The 23,543-nt window shown below is 33.6% G+C and overlaps 2 protein-coding genes and 1 long non-coding RNA gene across 11 annotated transcripts; 2 read left to right on the top strand and 1 right to left on the bottom strand.

Annotated features, from left to right (window-relative positions):
• LOC108193722 (uncharacterized) lies at positions 1-23,543 on the top strand. 9 transcript variants are annotated; one of them, XM_064081594.1, is made up of 10 exons: positions 1-578; positions 1,405-1,543; positions 2,092-2,225; positions 2,423-2,478; positions 2,628-2,689; positions 2,902-2,994; positions 3,109-5,311; positions 6,195-8,230; positions 8,320-11,931; positions 23,330-23,543. In XM_064081594.1, exons 8-9 carry the CDS (start codon positions 6,449-6,451, stop codon positions 8,785-8,787), a joined length of 2,250 nt encoding a protein of 749 aa, XP_063937664.1. In that variant the 5' UTR covers positions 1-578; positions 1,405-1,543; positions 2,092-2,225; positions 2,423-2,478; positions 2,628-2,689; positions 2,902-2,994; positions 3,109-5,311; positions 6,195-6,448; the 3' UTR covers positions 8,788-11,931; positions 23,330-23,543. The 9 variants fall into 9 exon arrangements, with proteins under 9 accessions (XP_063937664.1, XP_063937662.1, XP_063937665.1 ...); XM_064081592.1 differs by lacking the exon at positions 2,092-2,225; XM_064081595.1 differs by lacking the exon at positions 2,628-2,689.
• LOC135147834 (uncharacterized) lies at positions 2,829-5,783 on the bottom strand. The gene is made up of 2 exons (XR_010285687.1): positions 5,211-5,783; positions 2,829-3,010 (listed from the first exon to the last, which is right to left on the bottom strand). It is a non-coding gene; the product is annotated as an uncharacterized LOC135147834 (long non-coding RNA).
• Positions 10,820-11,959, top strand: LOC108194571 (F-box/kelch-repeat protein At3g23880). The gene has a single exon (XM_017361530.1). It carries the CDS (start codon positions 10,820-10,822, stop codon positions 11,957-11,959), a length of 1,140 nt encoding a protein of 379 aa, XP_017217019.1.

The following is a 23,543-nucleotide window of genomic DNA, read 5'->3' as shown; positions in this document are numbered from 1 at the left end:
GGTAGATTCGTTGAGAAACAATAAGTTGAATGATGAAAAAAAATCTATTTTTCTTTTGAAATATAAAGAATTGGATGATACATGCGAGCAGGAAAAGCTTAAAATGGGAGCAGCAGTACCACTACAATTGTACTACATCATTAAAACAAGGGGAAGAAGAAGAATGGGGAAACATAAAATAGAAAATAAGGTTTGGGAGCGCGAATGATTTTGAGAGAACGAGAAGATTGAAGGAAATCAACTGGGTTTTTCCATTTTCTTGTGATTTAGTTTGTATATTTAGGCGTTTATTTATGTGTTGCATTCGATTGGCTAGTGTGGCGATGGTTCGGGGTGGGGTGGGGTGGGGTGTACAAAGGGTCGATAGTGGCGGTGTTGGTGGGCAGTTACAGGGATGACAAGAAAAGAAAGGGGAACGGATGTGAGAGCAGGAGAGGAAGAAGAAGTTTGGCGATTGTGGAGTTTACGGTGATGTTGGGAGGTGGGGGTGGTTCGGGTGTGTTTATCTGATGGTGGTGTGACTGAGGGATGAATTGGGAAAGACTATCATCGCCTCTTCTGTTTCACAATCATCATTGGTAATTAACCCCTATTTTTTTTTTGGATAATTATCAAGTAGGTCACTTGCTTTATTTCAATGTATCAAGTGGATCGCCGACAAATTTTTGGTCTCATTTGCATCACTCATTTCAAATTAAATATCATATTAATACATTTTTATGAAGTTATGTCAAAATAAACGTTTTTTGTTAAATTATATGACATGAATTTGATTGGCATTTAACGGTAACTTCTATACATGGCAATGTGATGATAAATACTAATAAAAACTAAAGATCATATAAGAGAAATTTACACAAATAGAGGTTGAATTCAATAAAAAAAGAAGACGAGTACATATTTGGTTAGAAAAAGCGAAGTGGTAAGAAAGATGTGATATACTTATTCTGAAAAACTTCAATAGTCAACTTTTTACATTTATAATTTTTTTAAAATTATTAGACTATAAATTTATTTTAAATTAGTGATGCAAACGAGACCAAAAATTTGTTAGTGACCCACTTAATATATCCGTACGAAGCAAGTGTAATTGATAATTATTTTTTTATTATAATTAAATGATTCTCTTATTTAATTTTTTTTTTTTGTTTTTTTCAAATACTATTTATTTCAGCTGCTATGTACAATCTCAAAAAAGCATATTCTGTTGTGGTGCCCTCTATGGGGTGCTACATTTCCGATAATTCCAATCATATTTTCTATATTGTATTTGATTTTATTTACTTTTTTTTTGTTTGGTTAGACTGTGAGTACATGGTGTGATTTAGAGTTTAGCTATGCAACATTAATTTTATTGCAGAGCTCTATGTGTGTCGTATCATCTGAGACTTGTAGTTTATGTAGGTTCTTCAATGGCTTACAGGCGCGCCTTAGCAGTAGCACTTAGACCACGGGAAGCATAATGCCCTTTCATTCGATGCATTTTCCGGGAGTTAGTAACTTGTTTGATGTTGCAACCTTTCATATATTTGGCCAGCCCCGCGTGAGTCAATGGATGTTTCTGTATAATTTTGTGTAATAAGTGTCTTCTTGTTTTAGATATGTGTCTTCCTCTTTATGTTTTTTTCTTTATATACATGGTTCATGGCTGTTTAAAGAAACTTACAAGTTGTGTCCATATGAGCTTTGTAATTAGTATTTAGGCTTTGACTTGTTTTGCCAAAATCTAGACGAGGTTCATGTATTTAATAACTTTTTTGTGTTGCTCTGTATGATCATTTGTATATCACTTAAGCATATTTCCAATTGGAATGTTTGGGAATGGACCTAACATTAAGTATCACATGTGTATGCCTGCAGCATGGATAAAAATATCCTAGTAATGTAAAATTTTAAAATGTGTCTAGATTTATATGTTTTCATTTTATTATAGGTTGAAGAATATTGAATTCTATTTGTGCTTTCTTATAGAAGGATATGGTTTCACGCAATGCTCTGAGCATTTAATTATTAAATAAACTAACCTATGTCTAGGACCCTGTGCATTTTGACTATATATCTGACATGATTTAAAATTACTGGTGATAAAAGTTCATGATGACCCTTATGGAGGGATCATTCAGTATGCTAGTGCCATGATGGATATGCTAGGTTTCAAGAATCTTTCTCAAAACTTCAAAGCATATAGCGAGGAACTCTTTAATAGATGTCTTACAAACTGAGAGGCAAGAAATTGATCATATAATTACCTTGAGTATGCTTCTTGAATTTCGACATTATGATGGTTGAACACACCAGCACAGTTGTATCGATCGACTACACTATCACAGTCCATATAACTTGGATAATCAATAATATATTTTAGTCTCTTTGACTATCTTGATTACCTAACTGACCTTGATTTGTATCTGTTTCTTTTCAGAATCAAGTCAATAATTCAGCAGGCATAGCTCATCGAACTCGGCAAGCATCACGAAGGTTTGTCACTTTGAGAGTCTGGAATTTTGTTTATTGAACTTTGCAGCAGCACTTAGTGTAGAGTATTTGTCCTTCATAGTTATAAATCCCCACACCTTCACATATACACTTTTGGTTTTATTTTGTTTTCGATCTTATTCCTGATTTAGGTTGTTTCATGGCCACATTGACATTCCTTTCAAATCTTTTGGTCCTAACATAAGATTATGTGGTATGTAGTTCTGATACTACAACAATTTTGTTTTTGTTTTCTTATTACTCCTTTTTTTAAATGCAATGTGTTTTGCTCTATCGAAATGTTTTCCATTACCGGAGAGGGGGTCTAATATTCTTCAATAACTAGTAACTACTGAATGAAGACTTCGATTTTGATAATGTAGAACTACCTCTGAATTGTCCATTTACCGAATCAGTGCAATGCAGCAATACCACAGAAAAGAAGTAATGAGAAACCACCACCGGAACACGCTTGCATTGATAAAGAATCTTGGACGATTTCAATCAGCATCATATCAGGTAGCTTGTCCGAGACCTGCATCTTTTACGATATTAGCCACCAGCTGGAACAACCATGCATATGCATCACATTAATAAGAAATTCATTCTTATATCTTATATCTGACGTTGCAGGCATGGTTCTATATTTCTCAGCCCATGACTAGAAGTCACTCATCAGAATTAAGGTAAACTCCTACCATAGCTTTATTTTTCCAAAACCCTTACATGATGATTATATATGCAGAGTAAATATACCTTCTGCGACTACATGTTTTGTAAGAAATGATATGTTGCATTACAAAATTCGCAGACAACATTTGGCATGGAAACTATGAATAATCTTAATGCTTCTAGACATGATTATATATGCAGAGTAAATATTTATTAGCAAAGACATTTTTAATTTTTTTTAATCTTCTAGCTATCGTAGTGCAAACTCCAGACTAGTTTTAGATACCCGACGGGATCTTCTGGATTCAGATAAAGTCAAGCCATTAAACTCCTTCGTTGATAGGCTTTTGGAGATTTATACTTCTTTAAGTCAAATTATATGAATGAACATTATTGCTTAACAAGGTTTGTTAAGCAAAATAATTTACATGGAGGTCGACATAATTATAACCTATTTCATCTGAAAAATAGTCGTCATGTATGTGAAAAAGTTGTAACATCCATACTTTTCATGGCTGCCACATTTATGTGAATCAAATTGGATATTAGTAAGTGATTCAGGTTGCACTGATTTGACATAGTTTCCTTTGTATAAAATTATCAAGTTTATTCAGTGCATGACAATGATATTGCAGCTAAGGTAATTTCTTCATTTTTTATTAAATGATGCTACAAATTATTTTAATGATCTTCAGAGGTTTTTGTCACAAAGTAGTACTCCCTCCGTCCCCCTCAATTGTTTACATTGGAGGGGGACACGGAGACCAAGACAATGTATAGAAAATGAGTAAAGTTAGATGAAAAGTGGGTAAAGTGGTGGGACCTATCAATATTTAATAATAGATATGAGATAGTGGAGGAAAGTAGTGGGTGTAATAGTAGTTTTTATTGTTAAATATGAGATAGTGGGGGAAGATAGTGGGTGTAATGATGGTAAAAACTTACTATTTATAGTAACGTAAAGAAATGAGAGGGACATCCCAAAATAGTAACTGTAAAGAAATGAGAGGGACAGAGGGAGTATCTTTTAAGGGAAACTGAAAGAAAGAACTTTGGCCAGAAGTAGTACTATAAGGCTTTATTACAGAAAGATCTTAAGGTTGTAAATGTTGGTGGTGAGCGTAAGGGCCTTCTCAATATAGCAATGCAGCTGCGTAAATGCTGTAATCAAATTTATCTTTTTATGGTGATGAACCTGATCCCCCATATACTACGAGAAATCATAAAATGGAGACTACTAACATATAGTTTGTTTGAAGTATTCTATATAACTTATTATGTTTTTTATTTCTTTTTTACCTGCTGTAATTCTTATATATTGTTTCTGAGGTCCTCCTGTTACATATTTTAAGTTTCATTCTTTAATTATCCTAAAATGAGTTTATAGTTTATTCTTAATGGGATCAAATGTGAAATAAAAGATTCTTGTTACTCCTATCTTATTGATTATGACTTGCACTATTAAAGTAGACTTATTCACTTGTAATACAATAACATTTTTTGAATGAGTGAAAGGTTTATATCATCCCCTACACTCATTCCATTTAAATCCCTTCCAAAAATTGTCCTGCATTACTTCTGCTTGATTGGTGCGCAGTCCAAGTTTGACCAGATAGTCCCATATCCTTGTCATTACATAGATAACTTGTGAGCAATTCACTTTCTTACCTTCCCTATAGTTCTTAATATAATATTAATTTCACTACGTCGTCCGCATCTTATAGCAGTATACTAACTGCATTTGTATATACTTTCTTTTATTTCTTATTTGTAAGAGTGTGGACTGAAGGTACAAAGCAACAGGCAAGGTGTTTGATGATATGTTTATGTGATATTATAACTAATTCTCATTAGACTTGTCTACGTCTACTATGTACACCCATCTCACTAATAATATTAACATTGTAACCATTGTTATTGAGTCGACGACTAGTCGCCCAGTCGATGGATGTATTAAGTCGTTGAGCGACTTGAAAGAAAAGTCGACCCGTGGGTCAGATCCGACCCGACCCGGTCCAAATTAGGTTAAACCCGACCCGATTACAATATTAACCTACACTTACCGTGAATCTAACATCTGCTGCTGCATACATCTGCTGCAAACATCTCGAAACATACGGCAGCGACTCCTTTTCATCTCCATCAGCTCATCAGCTTCTCTCCGGTAAGCTTTCTCCTTCATCTCTCCTCTCTCTCTCTCCCTTCTCCTCTTTCTCTCCTCTCTACTCCTCTCCTCTCTCTGTCTCTCTTTTTTCTCTCGGTTTTTTTTTTACTTTTCTATCTATCCCGCTCATATGTATACACACAGTGTTGTGTGTATATATTCTGGGACGCGTGTACACATCTGGTCTGTGGACTGGATTGTGTACGCGTACTTTTAATTTTTTTTGATTTTATTTTATATTTTACTTTTCAAAATTAATTTTAAATTCTAATTTTATGTAAAAACATTTATTTAAACCGTTTTAATATTTTATTCTTCTATCCTTTTTTTCTGAAAAACTATTTTAATTTTTATCAAGTTTTATTATATCAAAAATGTTTTAATAATTATTTTTATTTAATATTAATTAATTTTGCTTAATATTTTGTTTCAATTTTTATTTTTAAAAATTACATTCTAGTTTTAGCTTACTTAAATTTTATTTATTTGATAAGTCCTGATTTATTAAAAATGTTTAATTATTTTTAAATTATTTTTAAATTATTTTTAAATTATTTTTAATTAATATTTAATTTAAAAAAATATGGCTTTTTTTAAAGTTCTGAGCTTTTACACTTGATCAGCAGCCTTGCCCCATTGATGTCCAATTGTTAGTTAAACCAAACTTGCGGCCAGAATGAACAAAATTTTTTACAAGTTGGCCTGGACAGTAGCTATATGCTCTGTTTTTGGCCTCCTCCCCTGTTTTGCTCTGTTTTGGCTCTGCCGCACCTGCCTGTTTTTCTGCTGTTTTTTTATTGTTTTTCTATACACCTGCAATGAATCTAACATAACTTCATAAGTCATCAATGATTGTAACTTTTTTCATACATGTTTTATGCAGAAAAGTAAATGGAAAATGAAGATGAACAAACGAGGAGACAATTGGCTAAAGATCTAAAAAGAAAAGCAAAGTCGAATGATCCCGGTTGAAAGTTTGCATATTTCCCGTATCCGGATACTAATAGAGATGTGGTTAAGTGTGTGCTTTGCGGGAATACTAATCATGGTGGAATTAATAGATTCAAGCAACACTTGATTGGTGGATTTGGGGATATTGTTAAATGTCCAAAAACAACAAAAGAGATTGCGAAGGAAATGTATGATTTTGTGCAAAGCAAGAAGAAACCTAAATTTGTGCAACAAGAAGAAGAGGACTATGATGAAGATGTTGAAGAAGTACCATCTACAGCCGCATCTAATACACTTGGTAGTTCAAAATCAAGTGCAAAAAGTAAAGGCAAGGGTGTTGCCTCTCCATTTCACTTCAAAAAACCAATGGCTAGTAGCAAGTCGGTTGCTTCAATGCTTATGAGATCACCGGAACAAGTCATTGAAGAGAGGCACATGAATGGTCCTAGTCAAACAACTTTGGAAAGCAAGCTAAGAACAAAAGAAGAGAAAGATAGGGTTTCTAAGCACATTGCAGATTTTTTTTATGAGAATGGTATTCCTTTTAATGCCGCAAATTCTAGGAGTTACGAGATAATGGTGGAGTCCATTGGGCAATATGGACCGGGCTTAAAACCTCCAACATTTCATGATTTAAGGCTACCTCTACTTAAAAAAGCGAAAGAAGAAACATCAAAATTGAGGGAAAAACACGAGAAAGCTTGGAAAAAATATGGTTGCACCCTTATGACCGATGGATGGACGGATAGACGAGGAAGGCATCTTATCAACTTCCTTGCTAATAGTCCCGAAGGTACATTTTTCTTGCAATCTTTTGATGCTTCGAGTGAATCACATGATGCGGAAATGTTGTCTAGCTTGATTAATGCAATGATCATTGATGTTGGAATTCCAAATGTTGTTCAAGTGGTGACGGATAACGGGGCAAATTATAAGCTAGCCGGTGCACACTTAGAAGAATTGTATCCTACTTTGTTTTGGACTCCATGTGCGGCTCATTGTCTTGATTTGATGTTAGAAGATGTTGGCAAGCTTCCGAACATTAAAAAAGTAATCAATCAAGCAAGAAGATGTACTACCTTTATCTATAGACATGGGCGTGTTCTTCAAGCAATGAGGGAGCACACTAATGGGATGGATTTAGTGAGAACTGGAGCTACAAGGTTTGCCACTGCTTTTCTTACATTACAACGCTTGCACAAGCTTAGGCCGGCCTTGCGCAAATTGTTTGGGTCAGAATATTGGATTGTGTCAAAGCTATCAAAAACAGAAAATGGGAGGAGAGTTTATGAGATTGTATTCTCAATAGCCTTTTGGGAAGGTTTAGAGGATTGCTTGAATGCATCACAACCACTTCTTCAAGTTTTGCGAATTGCAGATGGTGATGAAAGGCCTGCTCTCGCAGAGGTTGCAGCTGCTATGGATTATGCAAGAGTCCAATTTACAAAGGCATTTGTTGGTCAAAAAACGCAACTTCGAAACAAAGTATTGAAAATTATTGATGACCGTTGGAATACACAAATGGGGAAACCTTTGTATGGGGCGGCCTTGTTTCTTAATCCCGGGAAGTACTTTGACATAGTTGAAAGGAATCCTTCATGTGCCTCCCGGATAAGAGAAGACTTTAATGATGTACTTGAGAAGATGGTTAAGGATCGGACTACAAGGAACCTTATAAGTAACTCCGCGGATGACTACAAAAATACAAGAGGAGGATTCGCTAGAGAGATGGCAATTGAGCACCGAAAGGAAAAAAGTCCTCGTAAGCTCACTTGTGTTAGTCTTACTTCCGTATTAGCTATTTATATATTCTTATTACTTATTAGTATTATTTTTATTTTTATATTAGTTGATTGGTGGGATGCTTATGGAGGTCGTGCAATTGAGCTTCAATCATTTGCAAAGCGTATTGTTGGTTTATGTTGTTCATCTTCCGGTTGTGAACGGAATTGGAGTACATTTGAATTCGTACGTGCCTACACTTTTATTATTATTATTATTATTATTATTATTATTGTTATTGTCATCTAATTAATTTTTATATTTGATTAATTTAGATACATACAAAGAAGAGGAATAGGTTGGAACATCTACGTTTAAATGATTTGGTGTATGTTCAATACAACCGGAAGATTGATTCCCGATTCAAAAAGATGCGTGAGCTTGGAGAAAAATATAATCCACTAATATTTGAAGACTTGGAGTGGACTAATGATTGGATGAATGATATTGAGGATAGGTTTTGGAGTGCGGTGGATATAGCTTCGGGTGCCTCACAAGGACTTGAGGGACGCACTTTACCAAGAAAAGCTAAAGGTGGTTCAACTAGTGATATGCGTACCTACACTCGACGTGGCACTAGTTCGACACTACATGATGATGATGATGATGATGATGATGGATGGGGGGAAGATGAAGACCATACTCCTATTGATGATATGGAGGTGGAAGATGACTATGGTGTTCCTCCCGATCCATCCTTGAAGAATACTCAAGAGGGAGATGAAGATTTTATGCTTGATTAGTTTATTTCACTCATCTATTATGTTTTTATTTGCTTAGGGATGCTTAACTTTTGATATTTGAACTTATTGTCTCTTTCCTATTTGAAATATTGAATGATGTGTTTTTATCTATATTATATAATATTTACTATATATATATATATATATATATATATATATATATATATATATATATATATATATATTTATTAATGTATATCACGACTTGTCGACTTATTTCGACTAGTCGGGCGACTTGTCGACTAGTCGATTCCAAGGTGTCCGGGCGCCGAGGCTCGACTTGTCGACTTAATAAGCATGATTGTAACTATATTTAAAGTCCATGATTTTTAATATTGTTCGATTTGTTCACATTTTGCGATGATATTCCATATGTTTTTTTTGAAGAAAGGATACTGGTTATAGTCTTCATGAAAATGTTGTATCTTCAAATATTGAACATGAGGAATTGGGTGCGTTAGGGATATTCATAAGTTAATCATTGGAGACTTTCAGGAGGAACCTCTGTTCTTGATTTAGTGATCAGTTCCAGATTGTGCATGATTTGATTTATTGATAATTAGTGTACAAGATTATTGGGTTTCTCAAATTTTGTATCAACCACATTTTTAGTTATCAATTCTGCGTGAGTTGTTTGAAATATCATATGATGATAACAAATGAAGAAAACCAAAGGAATTATATATTCCAGATTTTCGAACTTAAAGTTTAAGTGTTCAACAATTCTTTTATAGTTAAAGGAAGTATTTGCTCCAAGAAGGTACGATATGTAAATTTTATTATGATTCTTTATATAATTGTATCTCATTTACTTTGCAACAATATCAATATTGTTTTATATCTTATTATAATTTATTTAGTTTCTTAACTACAATAATCGTATCATATATATAGGTTGCATTTTTTGAATAGTTAAATTGGTGGTGCAGGCTTTTATCTATAAAAATATTACAAGAGTGCATGGAAATAATTAATTTAGTTCAAGATCTTTCATGAACATATTATCCACCATTTTCCTATCAAACTTCAATTGTTATACAATTTGTGGTCAAGACCAAGTTTCAGAGGTTTAAAAACTTGTTTTCAAAAATTTATCAGACTCAAAGGCCGTCTTGAGGCACATACTTTTCAATAAGCGTCTAGGTTTTAATCAAAAAAACATAGAAACTTTACTTAAATAATCTTTTACGCTGTTAAGTTAGATGCACTGAGAATGCTGCTAGGATTTATATGTCGATATCTTTTCCATCTAGAATTCTAGAATACAAAAGTGTAAAGATAAGGTTGAAGCCATTATATTATGATATCTATTACTTTAATGCTTAGATGATGAGGCTCTATATAAGAGAAAGAAAAAGACTTTAAATGTCTTGAAACACAGGGATATTTGTGCAACTTACAAATGTAAGAGAAAGGATATGTATCTAGAGTGGGAGAAAGATGGAAATATATATACACAATATGAAGGCCTTATGAGCCTATATATTATGGTTATCTATGAAAAATAAACACAACGTGTTAGTGTGGCAGTTATCAAAAGAATTGACTTCATTTGAGGATGACATATGATTTAGAAAAGTGATTAATAAAAAGTCCTTGAATTTGATAAACAGTTACGCATATGAAAATGCCTTCATATTTTAATATTATATATGGTAAAAACATGTGAACAAAACAAACAATGATTTCATTCTTTTATTTATTTATTTTTTTGTTTTGGGCCCGGCCCATGTAGGTTGTTTATGAGAGGAGATATAAATTTTGAGATAAAGTTTAATGTTATTTAATTGTTTTTAGTAAATATAATAGATCCGTCTAGATATTCATAAACCAATATATCATAGTTATCATATTATCCCCAATTTAGGCATAAAACTTAACATCCCAACTCCCAAACACAGACGACCATACTTGCTCAATTTATCGCTCTCAAATTCGGTGCCACAAGGTGATCTTCAGAAAGGTCTATCATGGAATTTGTCGTAGTATTAATCCAGCAGGGTTACATCTCTTAGATTATATCTACTAAAAGATGAGTCATCAGAATCGATTTGTTGAATTACCAGAAGATCTACAAAGTAAAATCTTCTTGAGGTTGTCGGTAAAGTGTGTATTAATCTGTAAATGTGTGTGTAAATCATTTTGTACCATCATCGGAAGCCCTGATTTCATAAATGCTCATCTTAGTTTCCCTAGGCCCATCACCACTGAAACTTCGCAATCACTATTATTAGGGTTCATTGACATCAGTAGAATCCCATTCGTTCAAGGTCATAATAGTCTCTTATCAATTGATGATGACAGAGAGATTCTTAGTTCATCCCCCTTGAATCCTACAATTCCATATGTTGGTGCATTGTCTCTTGTTGGTTCTTGTAATGGTTTGATATGTTTTGATGTTCGCAACGGTGATTTTACTTCAGAAAGTAACTTTTTGTTGTGGAATCCTGTTACTAGACAAACTAGATATCTCCCAAGATTTGAGAATCGTCGTAAATGTGATTTTCCTATTACTGAATTTGGTTTTATAAGGGAAACTAATGAATATATGGTTGTCAATGTTTCAAAAGATCGTGATGCTCAAGATATTGACATTGAATTGTACAAGATGAGTACAAATTCATGGTCGATTAATCACAATACAACTGTTGGACGATTGATTCCCTTTTTTGGCCGAGGATTTGCTATAAATCATGGGAAAACTTCTGTATATTCCAATGGGTGTCTCCATTGGGGTACCATCTACAGTAGGGGAGCCTATATTTTGTCCTTTAACCTTAAAAATGAGGAGCTAGAGATGATCAAGGCTGTGGATCATAATAGAGATTCATATTTCAATTGCTGGACACTTGCAGTGGTAAATGAAGATTTAGCCATGATTTATTGGAAATTTACGGGTGAATTTGAATTATGGGTTATGACTGATTATGGGGTTGAAAGTTCTTGGGGTTTAAAGTTTAGTTTTGGGCCCTGCTCTAGTCTATATCCATTGGGATACTGGGAATATGATTTGATGATAGTACTTTTGGAAAGTGATTATTGTTTATTAGATCTTAATAATGGAGAACCTGAGAGAATCATAAATATGAGTTCTTGCAGCATAGGAAGATTTTGTAGCTTTGAAGAATCCCTTGCTCCAGTAAGGTATGCAAATGTTCTTTATCCTAGCTAATTATGTGTTTAATTATTCCCTGCATCAATTTTACATATATAATTTACAGTTATAATATATGTTTCCGCTTTACAAATCGTGTATGGAAGTTATATATATGTAAATGTTAGGCCGAGAAACCATTATAGAAGGGGGGGGGGGGGTTGAATATAGTAGATACAATCAATTCAAAATAAGAACATAATTTAAAAAAAATATAAAACTCAGCTTTTGTTCAAAGTATAAAAAGAACAAATACTCTCTTAGTGATGTATGTTTAATATAAAAAAGTGACTCATATGGAGTAAACGTGTTTGTTTTTATATAGACACACAGTTACATGATATCTACTGATTGATATTTATATAGACACACAGTTACATGATATCTACTGATTGATATTTATATAGACACACATATACATGATATCTACTGATTGATATAATACTGATCTTCTTCCTAAAAGATATCAATCAAAGATTCTATACTAATCTTCTCTAAAGTCCTTAGCTGTCGTATCTCCATGATGTATATCTACTTTATTTACTCAAGATACGATCCTGAAAATCAGCCACCTCAAACTCTGAAGAATATCTTCTTTGAGCAAACTCTGATTGTATGCAGCAAACTCTAATTTCCATATTAAACTTTGATCTGTTGACTTGAAACTGATCGAAGTACTTAAGTCTGATATCATCAAATATGTAACAATCTCCCCGAACTTATGCATAATTAAAATTTACAAGTTCATACATATATATTTGATGATGTCAAAAACAGTTAAGTACAAATGCATTTATGGAATTTAAAACATGACAATTATTTATAACTTACAAAATTTTGGCTACCAATTAGCCAAAATTATTTTTGACATAGTCTGATATCAGTCTTTCTTTAGCAGTTCTTATTGTTTGAATCATCTGATCCCTGGTAGTCTTAAGCTCTTGATCACTTTAACTAGTTTGATAGATAGTTGCTCTCAAAGCACTTATCTTACTTCTGCCCTTCCTATCACCCAGTCTATTCACCTTTGGTCTTTCAGATTCTATATTATACACTAGACACTGTTCTCTGAGAATAGTTTCTAGCTTAGCACTATTCTTCTTCATACTAACTTCCTTTCCATCTTCTGATATATATTTTAGAAAAAATTCTTCATTAGACTTTATACCATAGAATTACTTATTGTCTTCTAAAGTCTTCTTCATGAATTCTGACCATTGGTGTGTAACTTCACTCTTAGCTTCTAAGAGATACAATATACATTCCATCTCTTTCCATGTCTTATTCAAAATTTCTGTATCAACCAACTTATAAACTCTTCCATTCTTTAGAAATAAGGCCATATTCTATTTTCCTTCTTTCCATCCCTAGTGTCCATCAGAATTTGAGCAGATTCTATTCTATCAAGATGTTTCTGAGTTATTTGTTATCCAAGTTTATCAGTAATGGGAAAAGAATATCTTATCACAACTTGTTGTCCCGTTTTCATCTTGGAATGTCCTGATCCAAGACTAGCTTTATCGTTTCTTCCCCTTGTCTTTGTTCCAACTGTCAAAAAATCTTTTAACATCTGACTTTCTCTTGCTAGTGCTGGAGTTGCATTTTTCTGCAAAAGTTTTCTATTTTCTTTAACTGGCAGATTTTTCAAATCAACTTCAGCCTTGTTAGAGGTGTTAGAGGACTTGAAAATTTGAGCGGTATCATAGGCTGATTTCTTTGTGCTATAAAAAGTTAGAACTTTAGAGTTTGACTTTTCAGAGAACTGAGTATTTTGATCTTTGTTAACATAAGCACTATCAAAGGTTAATTCGTCATCTTTTGTACTCTCATCTTCAGAACCTTCAAGTCATTTCCCTTTCTTTGTAATTTCAACCATATCTTCCTTCTGTATAGATATATCATCATGATTATACAAAATTTGAGTAGAAAGATCAAGTGTTACCTTGGAAACTTTTGGTTCCACATTGATTTTCAGATATGGGGGCTCATCAATCTTTCCTTTACCCTTATTCTTCAGATCAACCTCAGATATTTATTGTGATCTTGTTCTTGGTCTATTTACATCTGAGTTGTCTGCTTCTTTAATAACTATACCCTTTTGCCTTGGGTCTAGGAGGCTTCACTGATTTATCAGACTTGGATTTAGTCTTCTTGGCAAGCTTTATATCTTCCTCATTCAGCTTCTCAAGACCCATTCCAAAATTATCCTTCAAAAATAATCTTCTTCCTATTAATGCATCCAAAGTCTGAATCTTAGGATCTTGATAGAAGACAGTAATCTCTTTTCCTTTCAACCTTGGGGTTTGCATATACTTTCTTGAATTATCTCCAGTTTCTACAATTTTCTCAGCTTGCTCAAGGAGTGATGTCAGCTTTTATTCTTCAGCTGTTGGTAGAATCAGATTTTATTCTTCATAGTTTCCATTTTCCTTTTCCTGGTTTCTTTCCTTATCACTCCTTTGTTGTCAGATGATATCAATTTTTCTCCCTTATCGCTCCTCAAAGGTTGTTTACCTTTGCTTTCACCATTACTAGTATCATCCTTCTTCTGCAATATCTTTTGCTGAGAGCATTTGTACTGAGCAATCTTCTCCCCATTTTTGGCATCATCAGAATCAAAGTCACCTATGAGGAGAGAGACTATCAGGGCCATTGAAGATTGTAGAGAAGTCAATTGAGATTTCATTTCCTCTTGCTGATTTTCAATATGTTTCACCCTTTTGCAATAAGGCTGAGTGACAATCTTCTTTTCTTGCTCCACTACAAATCTTTTTTTTCTTAGAGCATCTATTAGTTTATCCACACTAGTCTAAGTCAAAGTTCGCGGTGAAGACTTCATGTGGATCACAAAGGCTTTAAGATGAGACAGCAACTCTGGATTTTGAATGGAGTTCTCAGCATTTGTCAAGTGCTCAAAAGCAATAGCTGGACTAAGTTCAAAACCTGCACTTTTCTATTTAGAATTTTCTTCGTGTTCCCTAGCATTATCAGCACTATCATTTCTTTTGTTATCTCTGATTTTGAATATGTGATACTCCTTGGCCAGATGAATGTATTTTGGAGGTGGAGTTGTGCTTGAGCTAAGGAGTTATAATAAGTAGTGTATTCAGAGTTTCCATCTTCTTGAAGCTTTTCACCATCAGGGCTACTAGCTACATCATTTCCGAGCCACTATCATCATCATCATCATCATCATCATCACTGTCTAAAGGATTTTCAGAGTTTGAGTCATCATCATAGTTTGAAGACTCATTATCATATTTTGAAATTAGAGTGTTTCCCTTAAAATGGATTTTCTTTATAGAAGCTTCTTCAGGAGTCTTCTCCTCATCCTTTGAAGCAATTGACTTTGACTTGACCCCATGTCTCTTACTTCTTTGTTTTATCTCAAGCTCATGAGTCTTGAGCATTTTATAGATTTCATCAAGAGACATTTCTTCCAAATCATAATTGTCTCTTATGGTTGCCTTCAAGTACCACTTCTTAGGAAGTGCCAGCATGAATTTAAGATTAGAGTCTTCAAGATCATACTCCTTATTTACTAATGACAAATTATTTAGAAACTTCAGGAATCTCTCATATAGATTTGTCAAAGGCCCATCATATTTTGAGTCAAAATGTTCATACTCTTGTGTGAGTATGTTTTCTTGTTTTTCTTGATTGGCATTGGTTCCATGGCATCTGACTTCCAAGGCATCCCAGCTTTCCTTGGCAGTTTTGCATCCAATGACCCTGTTACACATAATTTTTTCAAGAGCACTATATAATAAATGCCTTACCTTGCCATCCTTGTTAGTGGAGGAGATGTCTTCTGGGGTATAATCCTGCTTCTCCTTGGCTATCATTTCCTGTTGTTTTTCACTCACTCCAACATAGAGCTTTGTTGGCTTATGAGGACCATAATTGATTATACCCAAATATTCTGGATCTGTAGTGTTAGGCCTTGATTTGACTCAATAGACTTAAGAGGAATTCTATCTATTGATCAATCGAATGTCGGATAGGTTAATTTAAACAACAAACAAGATTTAACTTAACTCAGATCTTATTAATCACAATAAGAACTGTTACGATACTCTCTCAAGAAAAGCATTCTTAAGAGCTGCTAGGTTACACAAATATTCCTCGTGTTTGTGCTTCTTACTCATATCTCTGTAAGACCTAATAATATGTGTTTATATAGTACACAACTTCAACAATTACTAACTTGATTTACTCTGCCAGAAGTATATACCTATAAATAATCTACATCGTATCAATCTTCTTTCTTTCCTTCTCAAACTCAATCTTCAGATACTGATTATACTCGATACTGATAAAGTATCCGCTTACTGATGCGATTCCATCAGTTGATGATGCGGTCATCAGTTTCTGTCAACTGCATTGTTCCTTGTCACTTCATTGTGATGATCTCCTGATGAATAAATGAATCTTCCTACGTAACAATCTCCCCCAATTTATGCTTTTTGGAATAAAGCATAAATTCCCTGATTCATTGATGCCAAAACTTTCTTCAAAAGTTTATGAAGTAAGTCATATCATCATCATGAGTTTGAATTCTTTGTACCTTGATATTCCAAGATTGACTTCTGCATTTGTTCTCTGATAGCTTGTTTATAGTTTCTGAATTCTTCTGCTTCTGTTAGTAATTTCTTCTTTTGTACTTCTCTGATAACTTTGTCTTCAGTTTCTTTCTTCTGTCCTTCTGAAAATTTTATTTAGTTCTGATTTGAATAACCAGTTGTATATACCAGTAGCTTCTTATGCTTATCAGATCATCTGCTTTTGAGTTGAATCTGTTTTCAAATTCACATTGACTTTTCTTCTGAGATAGCAGCAACACCGATTGAAATATTTTGGCTATTTGGCTGCTCTGAGATTAGATAATAATAAGATAACATTGCATCTTCAAGATTCTTTCGTTATTTAGCTTTAGATGATTTTGATCAAACTTCTCACCCTTTTTAGTAATCAATAACCAGAGAGTGTTCAACCTATTAGTAAGAATAAGAATCTGTATATGCAAAATTTGTTAAAATCCTAAATCTCTCTATTCTTTTCAAGTGATCTCATCACTTCTCACAGTCATACCTAGTATTACTGTAAAGTGTAATATCTAACTCTCATAAGCAATTCTCACAATCAGACAACTACCTCGCCTTTTGCTAGTTCAGGAGACTGCTTCATTCTTGAATCTTTTCACTAAATAATTTTCATACAACACACATGAAAAGGCTCAGTCTCTCAGCAAAATCAAAGAAATAAGAGGTGGATAAGAATGTGTGTGTTCAGTCATATAATTAGGGGTTTCTATGATAACAAAGATCTATTTATAATCATACTGAGAGTTTAATAATGTACCTTTGATGTAATAATTCCAGAAGATTATAATATCATCAGTCTCTGAATCTCATTCATCAAATGAAGTTGTCTTGTTCATAGATGTTCTGGCTTCTGACTCACTTTGAGAATCAGGTTCTTGTGTGCCTCTGGAGTTTGATAAGCAGCTTATGTTTCACTTTGAGAAACAGGTTCTTGTGGGATTTGAGGTACTTGTCGATCTGCTTTACTACTTTGAAGTAAAGGTTCTTGTTGGATTTCCTCAGCTCCAATATGTATGAATTGTCTTCAAAGTGTTCACAGCACTTTGTAATTTAGCTGCCATACTTCAATTTCTTCGAAGGTTGATCATCATTTGTTCTTTAAAGCTTCACTGAACATCGGTCGATTGAGTAATTCAGAACTGGAAAATTATCAGTATTAGTTAATTCATCAGGATTTCCGTCAGGATCTGATAATGTTCATCAATATCTGATATCTCTCATTAGTAAATCAATAACCGATCTTCTTGTCATCAGTATTGCTTCAGTAACCGGTCTTCTTATCATTAAGACATCAGTATTCCAGTTGTATGCATCTTTTCACGCTCATTTGTCCAGATTGTCTCACAAATCACTCATAACTCTTTTCTCACATAGTAAAATTTTTCAACTGAATTATTTTGAGATAAGACAAATATCGATACGTGTTTGGAATTTTTCTTTTTATGATACTGAGGTTAGAAATACATTCATAGTATCAAAAGTGAATTTATATAATTTAATCATCAATTTCTGATTAAAAATATTTTCGTAATTTCTTCGTCAAACAAAATTTGAACTTGTGTTTGAATCACAAACGAACTATGACGTTCGATTAAAACCGAATAATCTCAAAAACGGATAAGTTAAATTTTAGTAACGAGTCATAATATAAGATTTGATTGAAAATTTGACCTTTCGTTTACTTATAATCAGTTTTGTCTCTGTATTTACTGTTTTCTTTTCTTGGAAATCACATAGATTTGTCTTGAAAAGAGTGATTCTTGAGTTGTACTTCGCTATTCATCATAACTTAAAACTCATCATAGTAGTTTCAAATTAAAGCGAAATCAATAAATATGTTCATCTGTTCAATAAAATTTTCATTAAAGAATACGAACAATTTCCATAACATAATTTCCATAACATAATTTAGGAAATTATCTAAGCAGTTTACACAACAATCACCCAAAAATATAATTTATTCCATTAATAAACTGAGATGATTACAAGCATAACTCGACTGTCTTACTAGATAAACTATTCCAGATTATATGATAATCTAAGTCCTATTCTAGTACTTAGCTTCTAGATATTCCATCTAATGGTGATGGCTTCGAAGAGGATTTGTCCTACCAAGAGATCTTAGAGATAAAGAAGTTTTAGTAACATTTACCATCGATGAAGATGGGGTCTTGGACGTTACTACAGAGTGAGAAAAACCTAATGTTCTAAGAACCAGAGGCTTTCTCTCCCCTTTTCTTTTTCTCCAAACTTAGAGGTTTCTACCTATTCTCCTTTCGGAGATTTTTTTCCATCAACTTCCTCCTATTATAAATCCTAGACATGGATCCGGCAAGAGATATGATGTTTTCTTTCAAAATTATGGCATCGATCCGCCTCTTTTCCATCTCCTCCACTCTTCTCTTTTTCTTAAGACGAACCTCCAATTTAAAAAACTGGAATTTCATGCAAGAAGTCTCTCCAAGACATGTTCGCGACATATTCCTCAGGAAACGAATCAGGATCGAAGACCTGATCATTCATGTGGACAGTGAGAGAGAATGGATCATAATAAGGAGTGCCCTTATATATTATCTTGGCTGGGAGATAGCCTCCATATCTCCTATGATAAAGATATCTATAACCCATAGTGTTTAGGGTTTTGGAGATGTGTGGAAGTGAATGCCTAAACCTTGTGACTTGAGGCCCTTTTCATAATCGAGCAACGCTAGGGTAGCTTAAGAGTATCTATCGTGAATCGTGTTTTAATAACTTTAATATACATAAATACTCACGACTCTTTAGAAGATAAACATTGACTCTTAAATAAAATCTGCTATTTCCAATAATAAAAGATATCTCAAATAAAACTATTAGTTTTATAAAACAAATCAAATTTGTTTATATAAAAAAATTTAAAGTAATTCCCTCCCCCTCAGCTTTTGAATTGATGGTTACTATAACAGCTTTGTCAGCATCACCCTTGATAGTCTCGTCAGTAGTAGGCTTTTCATCAGTATCCTGATGCTTCGTCAGTAGATAGTGAATTATCAGTAACTGAGTCATCACTTCGTTTTTCTCTTTCATAACCTTCTCTTCTTTAGCCTTTTCAAGCTCAGGATTAGCCGAAATATTTAGCTCACTTTTATATTTTAGTGCGTCCTTGGCTTGAATTTTTCTAGCTTTGACAACAGGGATTTAACAATTTCATTGAACCATGAGCTTCCGTTATTCAGAATGAAAATTCTGCTTCTATTTCCCTGTAGTCACAAACAGTGATTAATTAGAAGATTTAAGAATCCACGCTTGTTGGATCCTCTTAACATGTTTACTGTTCTTAACCACATAGACTTCCTTTTTACCACACGTTTTAAAAGTATCAGTCTCATCAGTAACTTATTCGTTAGACGAACATGAAATGTTATTCTTATCGAAAGTTTTATCAGCTCCTGCACGTTTGTAAAATTTAGGAAGTGGATCATAATAATTTTCATAAACATCATGATAATCAAAACAAGTATCAAGAGAATGCCAATAACTTCCACAATGAATACATGGATTTTCATGTTTAATTTTCATTGTTTTACCAACTACATCAGATTTATGTATGGCTTTTGGCTTCTTCTTGTTATTTCTGCAATAAATAGCAAGATGATTACAACTGTCACGTGCAAAAGGAATATATTCATTGTTATTTGCTCTGCAAATTCCTTGTTTTCCATTCCTATTTCTTTTAGGAGTTGTTCTAGGTTCAGGCTTACCTGTAACTTCACCTAGCTTCTTCTTGAATTGACCTTTAGTCATAAGTCCAATGTTTTTACCTATTACCTTCTTTTGAGTATCAGCAATTTTCCTTTTGACATTGATATTGCTTTTATTCTGTTTCTTTATGAAAACCTTCTCAGTTTTTTTTTCTTCATGAGACACAACTTTTTCATTAGAAGCAAAGTTAGTAGAAACAGTTTTTGATATCTCAACAGGTTTATCAGTACTGGCTTTAACAAAAATATCCTTAAGATCTTTCTTTTTACTTTCATTTTTGTCATCCTCAAACTTGTATCCTAGACCTTCTAATCCTGATCTAGTGGACACAGTTTCATATAGTCTTTTTCATGTGCTAACCCAATTTTTAATCCTTTGTTTTTCAATGGCTAGTTCTTTTTCCATTTGATCATACTTAAGTGTAAATATCAATTCTGATTCTTTAGCATTCTTGCATTCTTCCTTCACTCTATTCATCATTACTAGTTCATCTTCTAAGAAGTCATTACACTTGTTGCATTCTTTAATCTCAATTCTTAGTCTAGTGTTTTCAAATGTCTGATCTTTGAACGTAAGATGCAATGATTTCAGGAAAGACTTTAATCTATATGTATCATCAATATCAAAGTTGTAAATTGGTTCTTGTACCTCACCAACAGGAGAGTTGTCTGTGGATTTAACTTGCTCAAAGCTTGCCACCAGTGCATAGTTTACTTCTTCTTCTTCAGTTTCAGAAGATGATTCCATCCAATCTTTGGTTGAAGTAAAAAATGCCTTGCCTTTGCCTCCATCTGACTTGGTCTTTGTGCACTCTTTACCAAAGTGTCCTGTCTTCTCACAGTTGAAACACTTTATCATTAACCAATCAACTTTGATTCCGTCTTTGTCATTTAGTGGTTCAGAAGAATAATTTTTGCTTCATTAGGGCTGTCATCCTCATCATCTTCAATGAATCATCAGTAACTGATATAGGGTCAGTAACTGAGATTTAATTCCTGATCTGCTTTCTAGGCTTTTTAGCATAGTTAATCTCTTCCTCCCTTGCTTTAGCTTTTAGTGCTAATGACCTGTCTCTATTAACCTTTCAGGCTTTGCTCTGTTGAATTTCCAATTCATGAGTTCTTAATAATCCATATACTTCATCCAGAGAAACAGTACTTAGGTCATACTGATTCCTTATGATAGAGCTCTGAGTATCACATTCTTCAGGTAATAATCTGAGAAACTTTGTGTTGGAATCCTCAGTTTCATATTCTTTTCCAGTAAGAGACAAGTTGTTTAACAGGGTGAGTAACCGATCATATTAGTCAGTGAGATCTTCATCAGGATTTGTCTCATATCTCTCGTATCCTTGAACAAGCAATGCTCTCCAATTCTTTTTGATCGCTTTTGTTCCCTAACATTGAACTTCTAATGTATCCCATATCTGTTTGTAAATTTTGCAAGCAATTACCCTATTTGACATGAGAGAATCCAGAATATTGTGAAGGATTGATTTTACCTTTGAGTCTTTGAGTACTTCAAGTCTTTCTTCTCGTGTCATCTCAGCTCTAGTTTAATCCACATAGTGTACAGGCGTCGTTCCATCTTTAGCAACCAGTTTCTTTGGGATATGGGGACCATCAGTAATCCTGTCGATGAAGTCAGGATCTGCGGCTTCGAGATAGAGTATCATCTTCACTTTCCATGTCGGATAATCAGCTTTCTTGAGGACTGGAATTTTGAGTGATTCTTGTTTGCTTGTTGACATGATTCGATCTTTACTGGTAGTATGTAACCAGCCTGCTCTAATACCACTTGTTAGGCCTTGATTTGACTCAATAGACTTAAGCGGAATTCTATCTATTAATCAATCGAATGTCGAATAGCTTGATTTAAACAACAAACAAGATTTAACTCAACTCAGATTTTATTAATCACAATAAAAACTATTACAATACACTCTCAAGAAAAGTGTTCTTAAGAGCTGCTAGGTTACACAAATATTCCTCGTGTTTGTGCTTCTTACTCATATCTTTGTAAAACCTAATAATCTGTGTTTATATAGTACACAGCTTCTACAATTACTAACTTGATTTATTCTCCCAGAAGTATATACCTATAAATAAGCTATATCGTATTAATCTTCTTTCTTTCCTTCTCAAACTCAATCTTCAGATACCGATTATACTCGATACAGATCAAGTATCCTCTTACTGATGCGATTCCACCAGTTGATGATGCGGTCATCAGTTTCTGTCAACTGCATTGTTCCTTGTCGCTTCATTGTGATCATCTCCTGATGTGAATCTTCCTATGTAACATATAGCTTCCAGAAACACAACCTTTTTCAGTTTCCAAGTAGGATATGTTTAATATGTAAAAAGTAATTCATATGGAGTAAACCTATCTATGTTTATATAGACACACGGTTATGTGATATCAACTGATTGATATAATACTTATCTTCTTCCTAAAAGATATCAATCAGAGTTCTATACTAATCTTCTCTAAAGTCCTTAGCTGTCGTATCTCCATGATGTATATCTTTCAGTCCAGATCCGATCCTAAAAATCAGCCGCCTCAAACTGTGAAGAATATCTTCCTTGAGGAAACTCAGATATCTTCTGTCTTCAGCAAACTCGGATTTCCAGATTAATTTGATTTGTTCAGCTGAAACTAATCAAAGTAGTTAAGTCGGATTTCCAGATTAATAAATATGGTGAGTTTAATAACTAGCATAGGAATTATTATCAAGGGATATATTGCAGGATCATTAAGAATTACCTTAAATTCTTTTTTGGTATGTTACATATATTCCAATATCTTATACAATAATATTTTAAATGAATATATGTAGGGTAAGGATTCAAACTAATGACCTCCTGGCTTTCCTTGTTAAATTATATCCTCTTTTGTTTAAGTACTATATTCATTTTTAATGCTACATTGGTTCACTAAACTTCAAAAATCCTATAATAAAATTCATCCTAGCCTTCAAAATTTGAAACTCGTGCATTTTAGTTACTTAATCATATCCTTATAATTCAAGTCCTTTGTGCAGGAGACTCATCTAATATGGAAATAAGCGAAGGATCTTGTGGGATTGAAGGTACATGGTACTTGGTGTATGAATTAAGTTGATGTAGGTCTTATCAGCAATTTCCAAATTTCAGTTTGGAGCTATCATTAATTTAAAGGCTCTTCAGCATAATTTTGGATGTGTTTAGTCTCTCAAGCTTCATCGGAAATTAATAATATTTTGTGTGTTGAATTGA

The sequence above is a fragment of the Daucus carota genome, chromosome 7 (assembly GCF_001625215.2).
Source record: "Daucus carota subsp. sativus chromosome 7, DH1 v3.0, whole genome shotgun sequence".
NCBI classification, from domain to species: Eukaryota; Viridiplantae; Streptophyta; class Magnoliopsida; order Apiales; family Apiaceae; genus Daucus; species Daucus carota.
The sequence above is the reverse complement of the archived record's forward strand: the minus strand, read 5'-3'. Positions and strand labels throughout refer to the sequence as shown.

Bases quoted from the DNA above. Each gene is read 5' to 3' on its own strand.
- LOC108193722 (XM_064081597.1), top strand. From the start codon at position 6,449: ATGTATGATTTTGTGCAAAGCAAGAAGAAACCTAAATTTGTGCAACAA. The intron at 8,231-8,319 runs GTACGTGCCTAC...TGATTAATTTAG, and splicing joins ATTGGAGTACATTTGAATTC to ATACATACAAAGAAGAGGAA.
- LOC108194571 (XM_017361530.1), top strand. From the start codon at position 10,820: ATGAGTCATCAGAATCGATTTGTTGAATTACCAGAAGATCTACAAAGT.